Raw genomic sequence first — 23,167 nt, forward strand, 5'->3', positions numbered from 1 at the left:
TTGAAATTTTTGGAAATAACTGGTAAGTGTGTTCTGCCGGTGGACCGACTGCCGTGTGCCTACCGGTAGCGAGGCTAAATGCTTAATTTCTTCTAATTCAAATTTGACTTGTGCTGGTGTGCTCTGCCGGTGGACCGGCTGCCGGCCTGACGTCAGAACACAGCCTTCAGCTTCCTTCCTTCTTCTCTTGGAATTGTCGGGGGGGTGTTCTGCCGGTGGCAAGACCGGCTGCCGGTCTATCGGCAGAACACGTTTCTCAGCCTTTTCCAACCCTTTTTCTTCTCAAGCCAACACGAGCTAGCTCCTTCACTCGGCTTTCATTCCGTCTTTCCTTTTTTCTAGGCTAATCCCCTACAAAAGAGTATGGGGAGTCATAATATCGAGGTACATGGAATAAAGGGCAAAACATGAGCGAGAGTGAGCTAAAAGCGTGCTAAAGAGGGCAAAATGCATGAGAAACGGGAAGTGAAATGGCGTAAATTAATCATATATCAGATACCCCAGCTCCTGTTATTAACACAACCACGCCCATAAGAAGATCCTCCACCAAAGCCCGACCCAGAAGAATAAGCCCTTGCTTGATTGTGGTTACCCCGCTTGTAACTAGATTGGACACCGCCCTCACTCTCAGCCTTTCTCTTTTCCGAGCCCTTTTATTTATTTTCCTTGGCTATTTCGACCAACCTCTAAGCCCGTCCAACCCTCTCATAAGCCTCCTTCACGTCGGTAAGAGTCCTTGTCGGTAGCTTCTCCATAATCTGATAAGTCTACCCTTTTTCAAAGTGAAGCACTAAGTTCTCCTGATTTAGCCCCATATCCTCAACATACCTTGCTTTCTCGTTGAACTTGTGATAGTACTCTATCACTATCATGTCCATGGTCATCTTAAAAGAATCAAACTCATCACGTAGCTTGTTGCGAACATGCTCCGGAACGAACTCCTGCCTCATAGCTCTCTTGAACTCAAACCACGGGATTGCTGTCTTACCCTGCTTCCTATAGTTGTCCAAAACACTGTCCTTCACCTTATCCCACCATTTCCTAGCTGAATCTCTTAGGTAGAATGCAGCTTGTTCCACCTTAAACTCTTCCGGACAATGTACTACCCCTAGGATATTCTCCATCTCACGGTGCCAGTTGTCGAGCAAAATCGGCGCACCTGTACCCACATAGGTAGTGCGGTTGAAGCGAGATATCGTAATGCTCATCTTGGCAAAGTCTACCCCGGCCTCCTTATCCCTCCCCATCTTCTTGAGGGTTTCAATAAGCGCGTCTTGATGCTCAAGCATCTTGGAAATATCCTCGATGCTCATCTCTTGAGCCTTAACATACAAAGCTGATCTCTTTGGCGGCATATCTTTGAGCTATAAAAGGGAGATAAACGTAAGCCCATAGCCTACGGCTCAAAACAAATATGACCCGCATAAAGACGTACTCGATCGAGTAACCACACATAATCGACCGAGTAAGCTACACACTTGATAGAGTACCCCAACTCCAGAAGCTGCTCAGAACTGACATAAAACGTACTCGATCGAGTCACATACGTACTCGGTCGTGTACTAGACACTCGATCGAGTACTCCTCTTACTCGATCGAGTAGCACGACTCCAGTAGCTACTGCCCAACGTATACACCTACCCACTCGATCGAGCATAGCCTACTCGATCGAGTCCACCCTACTCGATCGAGTTACCCCCACTCGATCGAGTCATACTCATGATACATACTACCCGCATGCTTTTATTATATAACTTTACGTAAAACAAAATCATGAATAAACCATATCACATCCCCTAATCACATGTTACTAGCATAGCCACATTATAAATTCCACCTCCATTGCATAAACATGCTTAAATCATGAAATCATATTCTTATGCAACATTACTTCACCTTTTCCACAAAATTATCCATCATACACTTCATCCAACATATGCATATGAAATAACAGTAAACAAGTAGCAATCCCATGACACCCCATAGTGACCGGGTCAAAGTTGTAGGGCGAGTTCGCGACTTTAGGACGTCTCCCAAGCCTTTGCATTAGCTCCTAACAACTCCTACCCGGGTTCATTTTAACTTGACTCTCTACATTCATTGAATTCATTAGTTACAGGTTCCAAAATCGTCGATCTGATACCACTTTATAACACCCCCATACACCAAGGTGCCTTATCAAGACAACCTAGCACATGAGAATGCTACCATCTCGGTTACCCGAGGCATAGTAATCGAAAGTGACCATCAATAAACTTATTTAAGTAATTAAGTTTAAATGTACGTACATCAAAACCGACTGAAAAGTAAAATACAAAGTCTCAAAACCAAAATCCAACTAATGTTAAAGTGTTATTACAAAACAGCGGAAGACTACGACTTTGACACGTGGTGACTCCATCCCCAGCTAGATTCCGCGTGTATCCAAGATATACATGCTAAACAACTGCTTACCCTCCCCGAATGGATCACCATAGTTTTAAAAACATTTAAGCGGGGTCAGTTACTGTATAAACAATATAAGACAATACAACAAATAGTTACACAATCACAATCCTCCAACACCGTCACATCACCAAACATCTGACTACACACTAAAGTGTGTAGCCATGCCAGAATCTCCATCGCAACAGATAGTCCACACCGCCAGTGGGGGACCACAACCTTTCCCACCTAAGCCCCGCTCATCTCTATCGAGCGAATAACTCATGTCCATTAATGTGCACATCCTCCTTCTGACGGGAACCACAAGAGGCGAATTAAGGGCGTAAAGCCACTCTCGCAAGTGACTCCACTCAGCCGAGGGCACACCTCGCAAACCACAGACAAACAACAACCAACCACAATACTAATGTAAACAATGCCAATACCAATTAATGATAGAACAACATACAAATCAATCAAACAACCATCTTATATAAATTACCCGATAACTGAGTAGAGAAACCCTACCTAAGATGAATCACCAATAATCAACCACAACCAGCAGATCAAAAACATTCTTCTATGAAATCACCTCCTGTAAATAATTAATCACATAATTAAAATCTATCGCATAAATAATCCCCATAACCCCCAAATTACCCAATTAGGGTTTTAAACAATATTAACTAATTGACATAAAAACAGTAGAAAGATCTTACCCACAATACGACGCTCACAAAGATATAAAGAACTCCGAAATAAGACAACCCTAGCCCTTGATTTGATAGCAATGAGTGAAGAGAAGAACGTCGTTGTTTGTAAAAGTTTAGAGAAATAAAGTTAAAATTAAAAAGGAACAGACGAAAATTCTTTATATAACTCTTCACAAGTTACTATCAAACCCGGCCGAAAAACCACAAAACTCGACATACTCGATCGAGTAACTAAGGTACTCGATCGAGTACCGCCTACTCGATCAAGTTGCCCTTACTCGATCGAGTACCCATCATGCAGAACGTACTCCAGAATGCAAAACTAACTTACTCGACAAAGTAAGTCCTACCCAATAGAGTACCCAACAGCTCATAAATCTGAGGTATTACAAAAGTCATCTATTATAATCAGGAAATAATGGGCTCCTGATAGGCTAGCAGTAGTATACAGTCCCCAAATATCACAATGAATAAGCGCAAATAAAACATTACTTCTTTTATTATTAAGCTTAAAAACAGACCGTATCTGCTTAGCACGACAACACGAATCACAAACATTACTCGAGTTCCAAATTAAATTATTACCAACTAATGACGAAAAATTCGATAAAATACTACTTGAAGGATGACCTAGCCTTCTATGCCATAGACGTACATCACCATTACTCGTTGCCTTTGCCACTGTTACTTGGTCATGCTTCATTATATAGACCCCCTCTTTGTGCTCACCCCATCCAATCTGCATCCTTGTAGACTGGTCCTGTATAACACAAAAGTCGGGATAAAAGGTGACAATGCAATTATTTTCTCTAATCAATTGCCATATAGAAATTAAATCACAATTTAACGAAGGGACATATAACACGTCTTTTAAGACAAAATTAGCGCGTATTGTCACACTTCCACACTCTTGTGCCATTATGAAGGTCCCGTTTGGCAGCCCGACAGTGGTGGCATTGTTGGAGCTTGTGTCCTCCACAAATTAGTGTGATAACATTTGTAAATCTCTTACAGGTTCACAAGGGTATACTTCGTATTTTAATCAGTTGATTAACGATTACCAAATAACGGTTGGCTTGCTAGAAAGTTTGACGTTATTATCATACAGATGGCGGTGATCAACTGGTCCCTAAAGGTCACACCTATAGGATGTGTTTGAGAGATGTGGTTATAGAAATATAATCACATTGATGCCTTATATGACTAAACAGTTAGTCAATGTGTTGATGAGACAATTATTTAATGAAGATTAAATAATATTAGTTGAGACGAATTAACTGTAAATTCGTAAATTGAATATAATAAGTTATATTTAATTAAATGTATGTAATGCTAGCTTAGACGAATTAATCTGTTAATTCGTAATTAAATGTAATCGGTTATATTTAATATCAACAAGATGAATGTGTCATAGTGGTAATAGTGAGGGTACTCAAACCAAGAGGTCTCAGGTTCGATCCTCACTAGATGACAATTTACACATTTTATACATTTTTGGAATAACCGAAAATAAGAGAAATAACTCTCTTAATTTCGGTAAATTGGGCCGAAATTATGGAAAAGAAAATCCACCCTATTTCTCCATATACTCGGTTGTTATAAGGGGAGATGAGAGAATTTTCTTAACCTAATTCTTTTCCCAATTCTTGCCTCCTCTCATCGGAAGAACACAAAAAAACCTAAAAATTAATCAGTGATTTTTGGATCGATTCTAGAAAAATCAAAGGGCATTTCTCATATCGTCTTGGGTGCAACTGATAGGCGAATATCAAAGGTTATTTCTTAATCTTTTACAATATTGTTTATGCAATTTAATTTTATGACTAGCTTTCATCATCTTATAGATTCGTTATAGTCCTTAAATGAAAGGGATGCATACAGATAAATCCCACAAGTGGTATCAGAGCCAGGTTACGAATTTTAATTTTGATGATTTCATAAAATTGTTTATAAACAATAATTAGGGTTTGCGGAAAAAATATATAATCGGCTGGATTTTTTTTTATCCGTGGAATTTTTTTTCTTTCCGTCACGTTACTGTTCACAGATGAACAGTACTTTTACAAAATAAAAAAAAATACTTTTTTTTTCTTTTCGGTTTATCCTGAAAAACCGATTAAAGTTTTTTGCGGCTGTTTTTGTTTATGCCGATTTGAAAAGCATCCGAGAAAAGAAAATTTTTTTTTTCTGTTACTGTTCACGTCACGTTACTGTTCACAGAGGACATTTTAAAAAAAAAAAAATTTTTTTGTCTTGTTTCGGTTTTTTACAGATAAAAACCGTGAACAATATGAGAAACGGGCTGTTTTTTTTGTTCATGCTGTTTTTTCCGAAAAAAAGGGCTTGTTTTTTTTCTTGGTTTAGCCGAGACATATTAAAAAAAAAAGGATTTTGTTTTTGTTTGTTTTGGCCAATATTAATTATACATTACCTTTACAATGTATGATTAATTGTTGTGAAACGGTTCACAATTTTGAGATACCTAATTATTTTAAAGCAGTTTAAAATATTGATGGATTAAATTCATATTACAAGTTTAATATGAATTAAGATTGAAATTAATGTGATTAATTGAGGAATTGTCACTTAATTTGTTTTTAAATAGGTGGTTTGGAAAATTAATCTACATAATTAAAGAATTATGTCTTGCATGTTTAATTTATTTTAGTTGATGCATTTTATTTTAGTTGAATGAATCGATTGAATGGTTTAATTTACGTTTTTTTGCAATCGGTTGTAATTTGTAATACTTAGTGTGACCTTAGTTAATTATGTTTTCGTAATGAAGGAAACATAATTTTTATGTAATTATGAGATCTCGAATCTCCTTTATTTTTTCTTTAGTTTTGGGTTTTGAAATTAGAATGTAATAAATAGGTTTATTATGTAAATTTTATTTATTGTATTTTTCAAAAGAAGAATAAACATGGAGATTGGAGCTCACTCCCGCTACATGGATCAAGATGGAACATCAAGACAAGCTTCTCGGGTCCAAGGATGGATTCCAAACTTGTATTTAATGTTCATTTTGATAGGATAGGCCACACTAGGACTTTTATTGTTTTACGTTTTCATTCATATTGCTTTTCATTCACATGGTAGTTTATGCATCATATTCCGCCTAAAACCAAACCACCTACTACTAAAATGCATGAAAATTGACTCATATAGATTGTATGTTAGTTTTCATGGACATACAGATGTCACACACTTTATAAAGCCATCACCTTAGCTTATTCAATCTCGCATGCTAGATATTAGTTCACTTAAAATGAATCTAAATTAAGTTGATGGGATCTTTCTCTAAAACGGAAATTAAGATTAGTCTTTATAAGGGCAAACAACTATGAATCCCTTCTTCGTCGGTAGGCATAATATGACCCCTTCTACGTTGGGTAAGTAGTTGTGTTGACTTAGTTTACCTCAACATCATAGTCTGAAGAGTTTCTCGTGATTATGATGGACTAAAGATAGTATTTACAGAAATTTATCGACCAAGAATTCTAACGGTAGAATTAGCTAGAAAGTTAGCTTATCAATTTGCAGATAATTGAGTCTTGGGATCATTTATATAATTCTTGAGGGAGGTCAATTGTATAAATGTTTTGAGTCTTCGCGTTATGACAGTAGTTCATTAGACTTAAAAATCATAAACGATGCACATGCTTATTTTGTTTTATTCTTCTTCTCGCAGTGTAGAACACGTTTACTTTTATAATACTGTTACAACAAAATGGCTGGAAATAACGCAATCCCAATGCCTAGTGCCACACTTGATCGCGAGTCCTGGCTGAAAGCTTTCATGGACCACATGAATCGATCACCCACGCGATCAAGAATGATGGGTCCAACTTTGCGGATCGGGAGGCGGCACTACGGAATGCTTTGCCATTGCTTGACGGTAAGCTCCGATGATTTAATCGAGCCAATATCGGTAAACCCAAGCCCCAATGCAGGAGTTAACGAGTCACTCGCTTATAGTGACTTCGTTATGGAAGCGGGTGCGATAAAGAACGTATTCATCTTTTCAATGAAAACCAATTTGCAGAGACGTTTCATTGCTCAGGGTGGAAACAAGATTGTCACCACGCTCACTAACGAGTTCTCAAAAGCACCGAGAATCGTTATTTATGAGCATACCTGTCGCTTCTTTGATGCGAAACTCCAGAAGGGCCAACTGGTTAGCCCACACATTCTTCACATGATTGAGAATGTCGAGAAGCTGGAGGCACTTGATTGTAAAATCAGTGAGAGCATTGTCATAGACCGAATGCTTCATTCTTTTCATGATGGTTTTGCCCTTTTCAGGGCGAACTACTACATGAATGACTTGAAAAAGAGTCCTCATGAGCTACACTCCCTTCTCGTACAGACCGAGAAGGATATGAAATTGAGTGGGAGTGTGAAGCAGGATGTTCTCACGATTTTCAACAAGGGTAAAGGTAAGGGCAAGACTCATGGCGACCTAGCTGTAGGTGAGCCAAAGTTTAAGAAGCCCGGAAACGGTAAGAGTGGGCCCGGTGAGACTAGTGGCTCACAGGGCAAGGCAAAGAGCAAGGGCGGTGACATTGAGTGCCACCATTGTCATAAGACTAGACATTGGAGGAGGAATTGTCCTGTGTACCGTGAGGACATAAAAGCAGGCCGCATCGTTCCTGTTGGTATGTCATCTTATATTCATATAATTGAGATTAACCATGCAAGTTTCGGAACTTGGGTACTTGATACTGGTTGTGGTTCTCATCTGTGTAATCATATGCAGGGCCTAAAGAACATCATACCTCTCGAAAAAGGTGATGTGGACCTGCGAGTCGGGAATGGAGCACGAGTTGCTGCAGTCTCGAAGGGAACATATGTAATCCAACTCCCTAGTGGTTTTGAGTTATTTTATATAACTGTTACTATGTACCCAGTTTATCTAAGAACATTATTTCTATTTCCGTACTCGATATAGACGGTTTTGCATTTTCAATAAAAGATAATACCTGTATTTTCTTTTTAATGAAATGATTTATGGCAAAGCAGTTTCCAAGAATGGAATTTACATCTTAGATCAAACCACGGAAGTATTACACGTGAATAATAAGAAATTAAAGGTTGGTGACAAAGATCAAACCTATCTATGGTATTGTCGAATGGGACACATAAATGAGAAACGCGTGAAGAAACTCGTCGATAATGGGACTATTCCCGCATTCGATTTTTCTACATATGGCACGTGTGAATCATGTCTCATTGGGAAGATGACTCGAATTTTCTTCAAAGGTGTTGGAATGCGCGCTAGTGACCTATTAGGACTCATACATACTGATGTTTGTGGACCTATGTCAATTACCGCTAGAGTTGGCTATAGATATTTTATCACTTTCACGGACGATTTAAGTAGATACGGATATGTCTACTTAATGAAGCATAAAAGTGAGTCCTTAAAGAAATTCAAGGAATACCAGAACAGGGTAAGAACCAACTGAGTAGAAAGGTTAAAGCACTCCGTTCAGATCGGGGTGGCGAATATCTTTCAAATGAGTTTGATCAACACCTGAAAGACTGTGGAATCGTTTTGCAGTTAACTCCACCTGGAACACCTCAATTGAATGGTGTGTCCGAACGGAGAAATCGAACCTTACTTGATATGGTTCGATCCATGATGAGTCACACGGTAGTGCCTGATTCATTATGGGGTTTTGCTCTTTTGTCAGCTGCTCTTATACTTAACAAAGTCCGACTAAAGTCACGACAAGACTCCATATGAAATGTGGAAGGGAACGGTCCCTAACTTGTCCTTTATTCGGGTTTGGGGCTGCGAGGCTTATGTCAAGTGGAGACACGAGGATAAGCTCGGCCCGCGATCGGTCAAGAAATACTTTATAGGTTATCCAAAGGGAACATTTGGTCATTACTTCTATTCGCCTACCGAACATCGAGTTTTTGTTGCGGCAAGTGCGACGTTCTTAGAGAAACAATTTCTCGAGAACTAGACGAGTAATAGAACCTTCGAGCTGTCGGAGATTCCAGAACCAACAACCATGGGAACGTATGGAGGAAGTTGTTCCTCCAACTGATGACACGGTTCATATTCCTGAGGAACCTAGAAGGTCGGGTAGAGTCTCTAATCCTCCGGACAGATACATTGGTATGATCGAGGAGAATGACGTTTTACTCCTTGAGAGTAATGAACCCGCTACCTATAAAGGTGATATGGCCTATTCCGACTCAAATCTATGGCTCGAAGCCATGCAATCCGAGATGGACTCCATGTATGAGAATAACGTATGGGATCTAGTTGATTTACCTAATAAGGTACAACCTCTACAGTGTAAATGGCTTTACAAAATAAAGTATTCTATAGACGCGCAACCAGATACCTATAAGGCACGACTTGTGGCAAAAGGTTTCACTCAAGTGCACGGATTGCATTATGATGAAATTTTTGCACCCGTAGTCATGTTACGTTCCATTCGGATAATCTTAGCGATTGCCGCATTTCATGACTATGAAATTTGGCAAATGGATGTGAAAACCGCCTTCTTAAATGGTTATTTGGAGGAAGAGTTGTACATGGTGCAACCCGAAGGTTTCATAGATCCTGAACATCCTAAGAAAGTATGCAAGCTTAAGCTTTCCATTTATGGACTTAAGCAAGCTTCTCGGAGTTGGAATCATCGTTTCGACCAGGTGATAAAAGAGTATGGTTTCACTCGATCGGTCGAAGAACCATGCTTATATATCAAGTCAAGTGGGAGCAAGATTGTATTCTTGATATTGTATGTTGATGACATACTCTTGATTGGGAATGACATTCCTCTCCTATCTTCGGTTAAAGAATGGTTGAAGAACCATTTCCAGATGAAAGACCTGGGTGAGGCACAACGCATTTTGGGAATCCGTATCTACCGAGATAGATCACGACGGACGTTACCACTTAGTCAGGAGTCTTATTTGGATAAGATTCTTGAGAAGTTCAGCATGACCAACTCCAAGAAAGGGAACCTTCCAATGACGACTGGGATGCAGTTGAGCAAGTCTCAGTCACCCACGACGACTGAAGGGATTGAGCGCATGAGTCGTGTTCCTTATGCATCTGCAATAGGATCAATCATGTATGCCATGATATGCACACGTCCAGACGTGTCATAGGCATTGAGTATGACGAGTTGGTACCAAAAGAATCCAGGTGAAACACACTGGATAGCTGTTAAAAATATCCTCAAGTACCTACGGAGGACTAAGGATAGGGTATTGACTTATGGAGGCGATACTAAGCGATGCGCAATTGGTTGTGCAGATGCTAGCTTCCAAACAGATCGAGATGATTAGAAATCTCAGTCTAGTTTCGTTTTTACTCTTAATGGTGCTGCGGTCAGCTGGAATAGTTCCAAACAGGAAGTTGTAGCAGATTCTACTACTGAGCCATTGAAATATGATAAGCATGGAGGGCACGTTATTTTCATGAGAATTAAACGTGTACCTGAGTTATAGTAGTTGATTATGAATTCGATACGTTATCTTTTTCATATACTATTTATAACTTCGTCGTTTTAATATAATATTTTGTTTTTCATATGGATTGTACTGACAACTTTGAACGCCACAAAGTGAACTGAATTACATTATATTTTGTTTGGTCCGTAATCGCCTACAAGAGCTGATAACTCTGGCTATTATATTGTGCAGTCTATTGATGGTGGGTTCAACGAGCCATAAGTCAAACTGTTTAAAACATTCGGTGCCAGGTCGTGGATAGGACATCCATTGTGTTCCTAGAGTCGATTCTTTTGACTATCGACTGTCTCTTGAGATTAAGGCAGTTTTTGGGTGACTTTGGTTTCATTCTCACGGTCTGCCGTAACTGGAGGCTAAGTAGATTTTTTCTGGGTCATTTCATACTGTGCTTATATCTGCAGGATTCGAGTTGAGGAAAATATCCAACCCTTATCAGGTATAGTTATTTCTCAGGGCCACTCGAGGAGTTGTAACTAAAATGTATGGCCATGCTCGAATGTTGATTCGTTTATCAGTTAAGTTACTCTCTAGTCGGGGAAACCACTCTTGATGATGATCGCTTGTAAAATACGACCTTTGTAAATACGGATTTGCAAATTGTTTTACATTGAGTGGGAGAAATTTTAGGATATGAGAATCGGTTATCGCACATACACTTGTGAGGACAAGTGGGAGTTTGTTTGAGCTTGTGTCCTCCACAAATTAGTGTGATAACATTTGTAAATCTCTTACAGGTTCACAAGGGTATACTTCGTATTTTAATCAGTTGATTAACGATTACCTAATAACGGTTGGCTTGCTAGAAAGTTTGACGTTATTATCATACAGATGGCGGTGATCAACTGGTCCCTAAAGGTCACACCTATAGGATGTGTTTGAGAGATGTGGTTATAGAAATATAATCACATTGATGCCTTATATGACTAAACAATTAGTCAATGTGTTGATGAGACAATTATTTAATGAAGATTAAATAATATTAGTTGAGACAATTAATCAGAAATTCGTAAATTGAATATAATAAGTTATATTTAATTAAATGTATGTAATGCTAGCTTGGACGAATTAATCTGTTAATTCGTAATTAAATGTAATCGGTTATATTTAATATCAACAAGATGAATGTGTCATAGTGGTAATAGTGAGGGTACTCAAACCAAGAGGTCATGGGTTCGATCCTCAGTAGATGACAATTTACACATTTTATACATTTTTCGAATAACCGAAAATAAGAGAAATAACTCTCTTAATTTCGGTAAATTGGGCCGAAATTATGGAAAAGAAAATCCACCCTATTTCTCCATATACTCGGTTGTTATAAGGGGAGATGAGGGAATTTTCTTAAACTAATTCTTTTCCCAATTCTTGCCTCCTCTCATCAGAAGAACACAAAAAAAAAAACCTAAAAATTAATCAGTGATTTTTGGAACGATTCTAGCAAAATCAAAGGGCATTTCTCATATCGTCTTGGGTGCAACTGATAGGCGAATATCAACTTTGATATTGTTCTTAGGCCGTTTTTGCTAGGACAAAAGGTTATTTCTTAATCTTTTACAATATTGTTTATGCAATTTAATTTTATGACTAGCTTTCATCATCTTAGAGATTCGTTATAGTCCTTAAATTAAAGGGATGCATACAGATAAATCCCACAGGCATCTTCTCTCTTCACGTTTTCAAGTAACTCACGTCGTCCCGTCATGTGGTGCGATGCTCCACTATCAAGTAGCCAACTACCAAGATTCTTATTATTCATACCTGTTACTTTCTGGTTGTTTTCCGACTTCGTCAAAAGGTTTCGCAGAGCCACGACCTCATCACCTGTGAGCGCGTCCTTCTGTTATTCTAACCCGCTCGTTGACGCTGCATTGACGACCTAAAAATTATCTCCATTACCTCGGCCTCCACGTCCCTGTCTATGGCCTCCTCTACGCCTACGTCCGCTGCCTCAACTTGGGAAACCATGTTTCTGGTAACAATTCTCTTCAGTGTGCCAAGGTTTCTTACAATACGTGCAAGTCTTAGGTTTTGTTTCCTCTTGAGCGTCTTTCGAATCAACACCAACACGAACTGCCATGGCCGCTTCATTCATCTCTTCTTTTCCTTTTGTCACAAATTTATGCCTTTCTTCTCGCAAGACTAAGGCATAGGCTCGACTCAGGGATGTGATGTCGTCCTTCATGAGCAATTTAGAACGAATGTGGCCATACTTGATGGTGTCTAGTCCCATGAGAAACGGGTGTACTTTTTCTTCTTCACGCTCCTTAGACAATGTCGCCGCTGCTCCACCCGAACATTGGGAACGGCTATAATTTTCCAATTCATCCAAAATTGATTTCAATTTGGTATAATACTCAACTACGGATTCATCTTTGCCTTGCTTGCATTTGTTGAGTTTACCCTTTAACTGGTGTACCCGTGGGGCATTACCTGTCGAAAAACACTCCTTAAGCTCCTTCCAAATTTCTGTCACGATGCCACTAAACGTGATGCTCAGATGCAACCTTGGTTCGAGGACGTTCCGTATCCATGCTTTGACCATGGCGTTGCATTGTCGCCATGCTACGCTCTCAAGACTCTCTTCTTCTTTGGTCTCAACCGGCTTTTTGTCAGATCCCTCGACGAAACCCAACTTATTCTTGGCGTCGAGTCCATTACGTACCGCATCTGCCCAAAGCTCATAGTTTTCACCATTAAAAATCGTTTGTGTTAGCATCAAACTTGGACTATCTGAAGGATGAAGGTATAATTGAGAAGACGGCACGATTTGCTGTATTTTATTATCACCACTGCCAGTTCCTTTTCCATCACCAATCGTCATTTGATATTGTGTAAAAAACTTCAGGATCAATTACTGCTTTGATACCATGTCAAGAAACCATCTCAACCAAAAGTTTAAGCTGATGGTTGGAGTCCCAAGATCAGATTTATATTCTAACAATCAGCTCTGACACTATGAAAAACAAATAATAGAGAAGAACAAAAGAGGAGTGTAATTTTCTTGTATATTAATGATCTTGAATTACATACAAGGGTGTGTATATATACACCTTAAACCTAGGATACTTTCCTAATTACATCCAACTTGTATTAGGTAACAAATAATACAACCAATTAATATCTAAGATATTTTACATAATATCGTTTAATATTAGTGCACAGGCTCCCCCATACCATGTGCTGTAAGTTCACTTCGTGAGTTATTGGAGGCTGGCAGAATTTGAACTCGTGACCTTTGATCACACTGGCTCTAATATCAAGATAGATGAACCATTTCAACCAAAACCCGTGACCTTTGATCACACTGGCTCTAATACCATGATAGATGAACCATCTCAACCAAAACTTTAAGGTGATGGTTGATGTGCAACTATTATATTTATTCCTATTACGCCTCCTCACTCGAGTACGGAGGTCCCTCATACGATGTGCTGAATTTTCACTTCGTAAGTTATTGAAGGCTGTCAGGATTTAAACTCGTGACCTTTGATCACACTGCCTCTGATACCATTATAAATGAATCATCTCAATCAAAATCTTAAAGTGATGGTTGAGACCCAACTATTATATTTATTCCTATTAAAATTAATGATAGTATGAAATACGAGAAAAAAAAGTGTAGTTTGTGACACCCTTATCACAGTCTATCTTAATAATAACTAGTACTAGTACATCAAAAATATTTGAGATAATAACTTCATTAGGTAGCAGTGGACCAGTTTCCTCTCTGTATTTGATATTTATTATTCAAGGGCAATCAATACAGTCAAACTCCCAAAGAAGTTTGATTTGGCATGTCTTTCCTTTGGCTTCTATTAAGTTCCGACTTCCTAGTTTAAAATCAATTCAATTCAATATAATTGAAACTGAATGTAAACCATACGAAACTCTAGTTGTCGTTAGGCTTGGGTGACATTTAGTCACTTGTGAGGAATTAAATACGTATAATGGCTGAGCAAGTCATAGATGATAGCCTTTTAGAACTATTTATTATTGATGTCGACAAAGATCAGGGCATTAACAATAAGGGGTTCAAAGAGAGGTTTGTCCACTATTTTAGAGGTTTCTCAACAAACCTCTCTATTGTTGGATAAAGTTAAGAAGTTTCATCTATGAGAATGGTTACAATATTGTATCCAAGTTTGTTGATAGTAAGTGACACTTTATGTGTAATAGTTTATTGTTATGTATGTATTTTCTTTGTTTGTGGCCCCATATTATGAACCCTCAATTTTTTGATCTATTGTTATAAAGAGGTTTATTGTTAAAAATGTTTGTATATTAGATGATTTGGCATAAAATGAACCTCAAAAGAGGTTTATCTATTGCTAATGCCCTTATGGATACCACAGTTGACAATGTACCATCACTGTTTTCATAGTCAATGTCCTTTAAAGAGGGGTACAAACTTGTATCTCACATACGGAGTAGACTTGCTAAATTTTATTAGTGTGCACCAATAAAATTAGAACAGACATCAAGGTAAGAAGATTAAAAATTAATTCGTGCAAATTTGGTTAAAAGCGGATAATATTTTACTAATAAGAGTCGTTGGTGGCAGCATTCCTAACATGCAATACTAAAGCCGATGACTTAGATTAGTCTACTGTTTGATGGAACCTAAGGAAGAATGATTGTCTATATGACACTAACAGACCCTAATGAGACCTCGGGGTCAAGATTATATGGTCCTTAAATTGAAGGAAGTGTTGGGGTACAAGCTCATGCCTCATATCGACCAAGAGGAGGAGACTTATGTTGTTTATAGACGGGCCAAATATTCATCCCCTATATTAGAGCAATTCCAATAGCAAGCTACGAGATCTTGTAGCTTGCCTTGACACATCATTTTTTCAAGCAACACGACTTTTAAGCTACAACGTCAACCAATAGTAAACTACAACAAATATAACTTAAAAGGGCTCACATAACAAATAAATATCATAATTTAATTTAATTTAATTTTTTTTTTAAATACTAATTTATTCCAAGCATGTAGCTTGACAAAGCTACACCTGCTTACAAGCAGGGACGTATTTCGATACTCCAATGGTGAGCATACCGCTTGAATATTTAGAATATTTGCAAGCAGGTCCCTAAATGCTAGACCTGGCAAAAGTATACCGAATCCGAAAAACCGATCGAAAATACCTGAATCGACACCTTACCGTACACCCGAAAGTATAACTGAACTTCACCCCGAAACCTGAATCGACCTGAATTGATTCGAAATCGAACCGAATTTGTAATATCCAAAATAGACCCAAAATCGAATGAACCTGAACTGTTTCAATCTGAATTGTTTTAATCCGAACCGATATATACCTGAACCGATTTTAACCCGTACATTAATGATAGAAACCAAACATTGAAACCCGAAATGACCCCAATGTACCTAGGCGTCACATCTAGGGTGTCCTTTTGTACATGAGTGTCACCCATTTGACGTCAATGAATTAATATTATATCGTAGTTATACAAAAAAACATTATTTATTACTTTTTTTAAAAAAAATTATTCGTATTATATCCTATGTTTTGAATAAAGACCTAATCCCTTGACATCCGATCCGATTATGAACTGACTCGAATCTCATCTGGTCTGATATTAACCCGACTCGAACTTTATTTGCACCGATATTAACCCAACTCGAACCTGGACCGATTCGAAATATCTACAACCGATTAAAAGTCAAAACTGAATCCAACCCGAATTGAACCGAACTGAAATTGAAAAAAAAAGATAAACAAAAATAACCCGATTCAAAAGAACCCGAACAGAAACTGATGCGATTGACCCATTTGCCACCTCTACTAAATGCAACATTGGAGTTGCTCTTAACATGACATCATTGGAAAGTGGCCGAAAAAGAAATCCTCAAGATTTGGTTTATAGCAAACAATATCATATTTATCCATACTAATATTAATACCAAAGCGTCTCATTATAGATGGGGATATTCGTCTATAGTTATAAATGGGCTAAATATTCACCTACTTTAAGCAAAACAGGCCAAATGTTACCACTTTAACGCCAAATGTCACCAGTATCATTTCCATGTGATAAACTACCTGTTGTAGTGACATTTGGCGTTAAGGTGGTGACATTTGACCTGTTTTGCTTAAAGTGAGTGGATATTTGGCCCGTCTATAACTATAGACGGATATGTGCCGTCTATAATGAGAATTTGTGTATTAATACATAAATTCTCATTGAAGACGGGTATATCTATGACAAGCTGAAGACGGGTCAAGTAATACTCAAGTAGGTAGATAAGACACAAGTACAATGCTACTCCCAACAAGAGCTTAAACCAGTCTTATGCTCTATTAGTCACTTACTTGCTTCTTGTTATTGTTGCTCGATTAGTCATTGTCCTAGAATCTTAAATAGGATTGCTCATCACCTAGCGACTACTGCTATGTGATGAATACTCCTAACCCTTCTGTCAAAAAACAAAAAAAAAATATAAGTATACATGATTTAAAAAATGATGCCATATTTATATTTGTGAATTTCATTTAGTCCTCTATAATATCATAGGTCCACAAAAATTATCTTAAAAGATGATAGAATTATTTGAAAGAGAGCCTCATCTATATGCATAAGCTTACTTTGCGTTCCTCCAACTATATCTCAAATCATAAAACCTGGGTAAGGCTTTCCAGCTAGGAGAAATTATTGAACAATTATTGCCATAAATAAAGGAATGCCCAAAAAACAGAATTTTTCACAATTAATCATAGTCACCCAGCTCCGCCACAGAAGCAAAATAAAGCCAAGGCCAACTACATCCTACATTGTTGGCCTTCACGTGAAATAACACTCTGATTTAGTCGTCTAATTCTTTGCAATTTCTCTCTCCACCTTTTTTTTATAAGTATTCCGACAGTTGGAGCAATTTTCTTTGGGGTATTGAAGATAATTTAATGGGTTGATCCCTCCCAAGTTTCTCTCACCACCATTTCACATGCTTCAACAGGAAATTAAAGAAAAAGATAAAACAAAGAAGGCAACGGGCCTGGTGAGTGACCAAGCAATTTGGATCTTCTCCATTACTTTCTCTTAATTTTCTCTTTAATACTCTCATATTTTAATATATTTCCTTTTTTTATTTATTAAAATTTTATTTTTATGAAAGGATTACAACCATTTGATCATCACAAGCTTTGATCCGGACCGTTTATAAAAAATATAGGTCCATTTCTTTTGAGGAAATAGAGAGAATCCCGCCAAACAATTGGCCCTCCATAAAAACATTATGAGTAACTACATTATATATCAAATACACATAATCACGTATAGAAGTGGATCTAGAACATTTGTGCATTACCCCCTTCAATACCAGACCTAGAACATTTAATTGTATTATTATCATTTCGATATTCCGTTACTATTATGCTACAAACTAATCGCTATTAACTAATACAATTAACAACACAAATTCATATTTATGTCAGATCCAATAACCTAATTAGGATCGTCTCACAACCATAGCTTCCCTAAATCCTAGCATAGAAATTTAGTTACACATATTTAAATCTATAATAACAATAGCAAATATGATGATTGATTCAAACATGATATGTAATTGACAAGAATAAATAAGTATGAAATAAACGAGATTAAAAGAGAAAAGTTAAGACAAGAAAAAGGAATAAAGGAAGAACAAGAGTAAATTGAATTATCGAATGAAAGGAAAAGAAAGATTACAAGCTTTCAAATCCAAAGTTTAGAGCCAAGAAACGTAAAAGAGAGTTTTAACAATATGATAGATAACCTAATAATGTTTACTGAGTACTCCTTAAATAACAAAATGAGTAAATTATTAATCAAGCAACTAATGGGCCGAGATTAAGACTTAAACAACATGGCCTAATACAAAAAACCAGCCGATCGACCATTGTAGATGTCGATCGACCAAAAAACAAAACAACATAGGTGAATTTATTAGTTGATCGACTAATGAAACCTGTCGATCGACCAAAACAGCAGTTCAGCGGCGCATAAATCCTTCACTCAGCTTGTTCCTTCTCGTCTTCACGCATCTCAAGGCGATGGTTCCCGAGCTCAATTCTAATAGTATCCAAAATGCAACTCCGAGGACGGGATCTGGCTTGTTTTCACTCACGTGGGCCATTAACCGTCATGAAACATAATACAACCCAAATTAGCGGAAACAAGGGAGAATAATAGCTTACGCTACTGGCATAGAAATGCGTGCAAAATGGTAGAATAAATGTATAAATACAGCACGCATCAAACCTCCCCAAACCAAACCCTTGCTTGTCCCCAAACAAGCAAAGACTAGAGACACTAAATAAACTAATGGAACGGTAGATAAGCTCAGAGCTAACTACGGTTTTACATGCCTAAACCCGTTTAATGTGACAAACTAACACCAAAGTACATAAGCAAATGCAACCGAGTTAAATCAATGATAAAGTTATGTGGACATGGGCCCACCTGCATATGCCCAGCCGATCTGTGGACAATGGCAGCGGTCTTTTGAAAGCCACGCTCGGCGGCGTAAAAATGCTTTCGACCGGATCGTTTTAGATCGGTCGGTTTCGTCTCGGTAAGGGTCTCGAAACGATAAGAGATGTTCGGAGTCGCCACCAAGCATTTGTGGGATGCTCGGAACCCGTTCGAATCCACTTTATACCTCGGTCAAACGAAGCACAATGCAGTGTTTGACATAGGTACTAAAGATAAGGAATCGTCCCTCTTTAGCATCCTATCTCTAGAATGACTCTCGTACGCCCTGGATAAGGTCGTCCACTATCCAAAGTTTCTGAGTAAGAGGTGAAGGTACATATTGGGAAGCTCTTTAATCAGACACCCAATCCCGCCCGCGGTAACGGCCTCTACTGATCGATCTTGGTTGGTTGAATGCAAAAGTTGATAAAACGGTTTAAATGCATGAATGCGCATCCAATAATTTAAACCTATCATGTGAGAGCTTTCTAAGTCGGTTGATTTAATCCAAGTATCAAGTATAAGATGTCGAGTTGGATTTATGATTGATTTGCATGCAAGACGGAAACTAAACATCCATTTACCGAGTTAGGTTTATGGTGTATAACGCGATCCATTTGTCTTAGTAAGGCATTTTGCAAATATGATTTTTGAATGAACAAATTAGTCATCTGATCCGTCCTATATCCGGGTTAACCGGAGTCGGGGTCGTCCTAGACTAATGCTGGAAGGGGAACAGACCCTGCACCAGGCAGCCATATGAGGCGCGACTTGTTGGCGGTGTAAGGGGGTCTCCCCTGGTTTGAAAATAGAAAAGAAATGGCCTGTTTAGTCGCGGGTCAGTCAACGGTTTAAGACGCATTCTGACCATTTGAAAAAAACGTTTGTAAAACTTATTGAAAATGGGTATTTGAACCCATCTTGGTTTAAAAGGGTCATTTAGACCGTATTTGTTGATTTGAGGAACGAGACTCGAATAATCATCATTATTTTGATGATATTCGGTGTCGGGTTCGACTTTATGAGCTTGACATGAATAGTTTTGAAAAATGAATATGAACTAATTGTTTTAAGTTCATTTGAGTATAATTAGTCGATACTCATCATCGTACTCGGGTTAAAATCCGACATGGTATGTAGAACCAAGGATGACTTTGTGTTGGTGACTAATACATTTATTTTGAAAATGTAAAGAAATGATGAAAGGCTTTAAAATACCTTCCAAAATGTAAAGAAATGAAATAAAAAGTTTTAAAATACCTTTTAAATGTAATTAACCAAATATTATCACCAAAACACGGATTAAACCGTCATGGTATTAAGAACCACGGGTGAAAAATGCTTTATGGTTAAAACTTGTAGAAGAAAATGAAATGGGTTTGAAAATACTTGAAATGGTAAAAACCGATTACAAATATGAAAATGAAAAATAGAGGGAAAGAAGAGACCAAACACGGATTGGACTTAAGGTTGGGCAGGCTGCTTTAGGCACGAGCCTGTGTGCTACGTAAGTAGCCTCTGCCTCAACCAAAAAGTCCGGTTTTGGCTCATTCTTCCCATGTTTTGGACCATGTTATGCATGATTTAGCATGTTATAGTCATGAAACAAGTAAAGACATGATAAAAGAAGGATTTTTACACCCTCATACTTACATGCTTGGTTATGGCGAGAAACCGACGTAAGTGTATCAATTCGTTTGGTCAGAAAAGACTCGGTTTAAAACCGGTTTAGTAAGTAAAAAGAGTGTTTTGTTAAGTTTAGTGATGGTGTAGTGGTCGAGATGGTCGGTCAAGTGATTTAATGCATGATGACGGTACCAAACAATGTGTAAGGCTTGTATTTACGATCAGTGGGTCGTAAATACGCGTCGGATTGTGACTTAGGAAGTCGAGTCTAGAATTTAAAGGGAGAAAGAGGGGGCGGACACTCGCGTAAATTCTCAAATGGGGGCATTTGAGGGATATTTATAGGAAAATGAGTGGTTGTGTGAGTTTTGAGCGTCGTGGCCACCTGGGCTGCTCAAAGAGGCGCGAGCCACGTCGCGGGTCTTCGAGGTGTCTTGTCGCTTTCACACAAATGCAATCATGATTTGTTCTATCCTAGGATTTGTATGCATATGTTTGGTACTTGTCCATACATGAATCCGGGAAATCTTAACATGGAAGCATTTGAATGGTTTGTTTTTTGTGTTTGACTTGGTTTGACTCGTTGTTGGAGTCGGGATTTAAATTTTTCAGTCGGTTTTTGGTCCGGTGTCGGTTTTGACTCTAGTTAGTGTCATTGCGACCCCGTCGTCATGCATTAAACACTCCCGGTACTTTTGAAAAGTTTTGAAATGTTATATTTTTGAAATCGTTTTATGTTTTCCGACGTAAAGTTGTACACGAACTGGCGATCAAACGCCGCGATTCCAAAGCATCTTATAGTCCGATAATCATCAGGTGTTTGTTGGAGTCTCATCAGATACTATGTATCTACAGAGCCGCCACTTTAACTGAGGCTTGGACAGGGCGAAAGTCAAAGTAGAGCCCCCAGGTCAATCAAAGATTACAACCTGGAGACCCAAGCGACGTCAAGGCGGCTCGAAAGGATTCGGACCAAGGACCTGCCGTCGGGAATGGCGACGCCAAGGCGACTCGAGGGTACGAGCTAAGGACCTGTAGTCGGGAACAGTTTAGAGTCTGTCGACTGTCCGTACGGGTCGTTTAAAGTCCGTTAAACTACGTACAAAGGCTCGCCAGCCATAAGAAGGAGTCATACCTGAGGCATCTTCGGATATGTCCTTGCGTGTTTGCGGACAAAGGCTCGCCAGCCACGGTGCGTTGTAAGGCTCGTCAGCCATGGGGCGTATATGAGGAGGGCTCGCCAGCCACGGCGCATTGTAAGGCTCGCCAGCCATGGGGCGTATATGAGGAGGGCTCTCCAGCCGCGATGTGTTGTAAGGCTTGCCAGCCATGGGGCGTATATGAAGAGGGCTCGCCAGCCGCGGTGCATTGAAAGGCTCGCCTCATGGTGCGTATATGAGGAGGGCTCGCCAGCCACGGTGCGTTGTAAGGCTTGCCAGCCATGGGGCGTATATGAGGAGGGCTCGCCAGCTGCGATACGTAGTATGGCTCGCCAGCCATGGGGGCGGTTGGATGATCAACCGTGAGAATAGCCGCTTTGGATGGGCTTGTTTTGGAAATAGCGAACTCTTGATTCCGCCGTGGAAATAGTGAATTCTGAATTTCACTATTATTGTTTTTGACATAAGCGGGTTCCGCGAGGAAGTCCCCTGTCGACATGTGAAGGAATAGCGAATTTTAAATCTTCACTACTCGTTTTTGAATTTGAAGTGGCGGTTTTAATAGCCGTTTGTTTGAGTTTTGAAGGAAATAGCGAATTTTGAATTTTCGCTATTACGTTTGAACTGACGGTTTATGTTGCCGTCGTTGACATGTGGAGGAAATAGTGAATTTTGAATCTTCGCTATTACTTTTGAAGTGACGGTTTATGTTGCCGCCGTTGACATGTGAATGAAATAGTGAATTTTGAATCTTCACTATTACTTTTGAAGTGACGGTTTATGTTGCCGCCGTTGACATGTGTGGTGAAAATAGTGGAATTTAATTTCCAACTATTATTTTGAAAATGTCGGTTTTAATTACCGTCGTTCGAAATTTGAAGAAATAGTGATTTTGAATTTTCACTATTATTTTTGAAAATGAAGGTTTTAATTGTCGTCGTTCGAAATTTGAAGAAATAGCGAATTTTGAATTTTCACTATTATTTTTGTATGTGAAGGTGGGTATTTATAGAGGATTGTCGGAAGGTAGGTCGGTTGAGTTTGCTTAGAGGCTAAGGAGGAAGCCTAAAGAGGCGCGAGGCACTACCACCTAGTGCCTCAATGGGGTGTCCTGTCCTTTTCGTAAATTTGGATTTTCCATTTGTTCTAACCTATGTTTGGTTGGAGGTGATTTGTGGTTTTATGTGATTGCTTAGCCGTGTGACCTTGCTCTTGGGTGTTATTTGGGGGTAGGCATTTTGTGTGCTTGACTCGGGTTTGACC

General features: G+C 38.8%; 1 protein-coding gene across 1 annotated transcript; it reads right to left on the reverse strand.

The window, feature by feature from the left end:
* Positions 1–12,588: 12,588 nt before the first annotated feature.
* On the reverse strand, positions 12,589–13,461 carry LOC141630166 (uncharacterized). The gene has a single exon (XM_074443031.1). The coding sequence runs from the start codon at positions 13,459–13,461 to the stop codon at positions 12,589–12,591; it is 873 nt and encodes a 290-aa protein (XP_074299132.1).
* Between the last annotated feature and the right edge of the window lie 9,706 nt (positions 13,462–23,167).

Source organism: Silene latifolia, chromosome Y (assembly GCF_048544455.1).
Source record: "Silene latifolia isolate original U9 population chromosome Y, ASM4854445v1, whole genome shotgun sequence".
NCBI classification, from domain to species: Eukaryota; Viridiplantae; Streptophyta; class Magnoliopsida; order Caryophyllales; family Caryophyllaceae; genus Silene; species Silene latifolia.

Coding starts and splice junctions, on each gene's coding strand:
- LOC141630166 (XM_074443031.1), bottom strand. CDS start 13,461: ATGACGATTGGTGATGGAAAAGGAACTGGCAGTGGTGATAATAAAATA.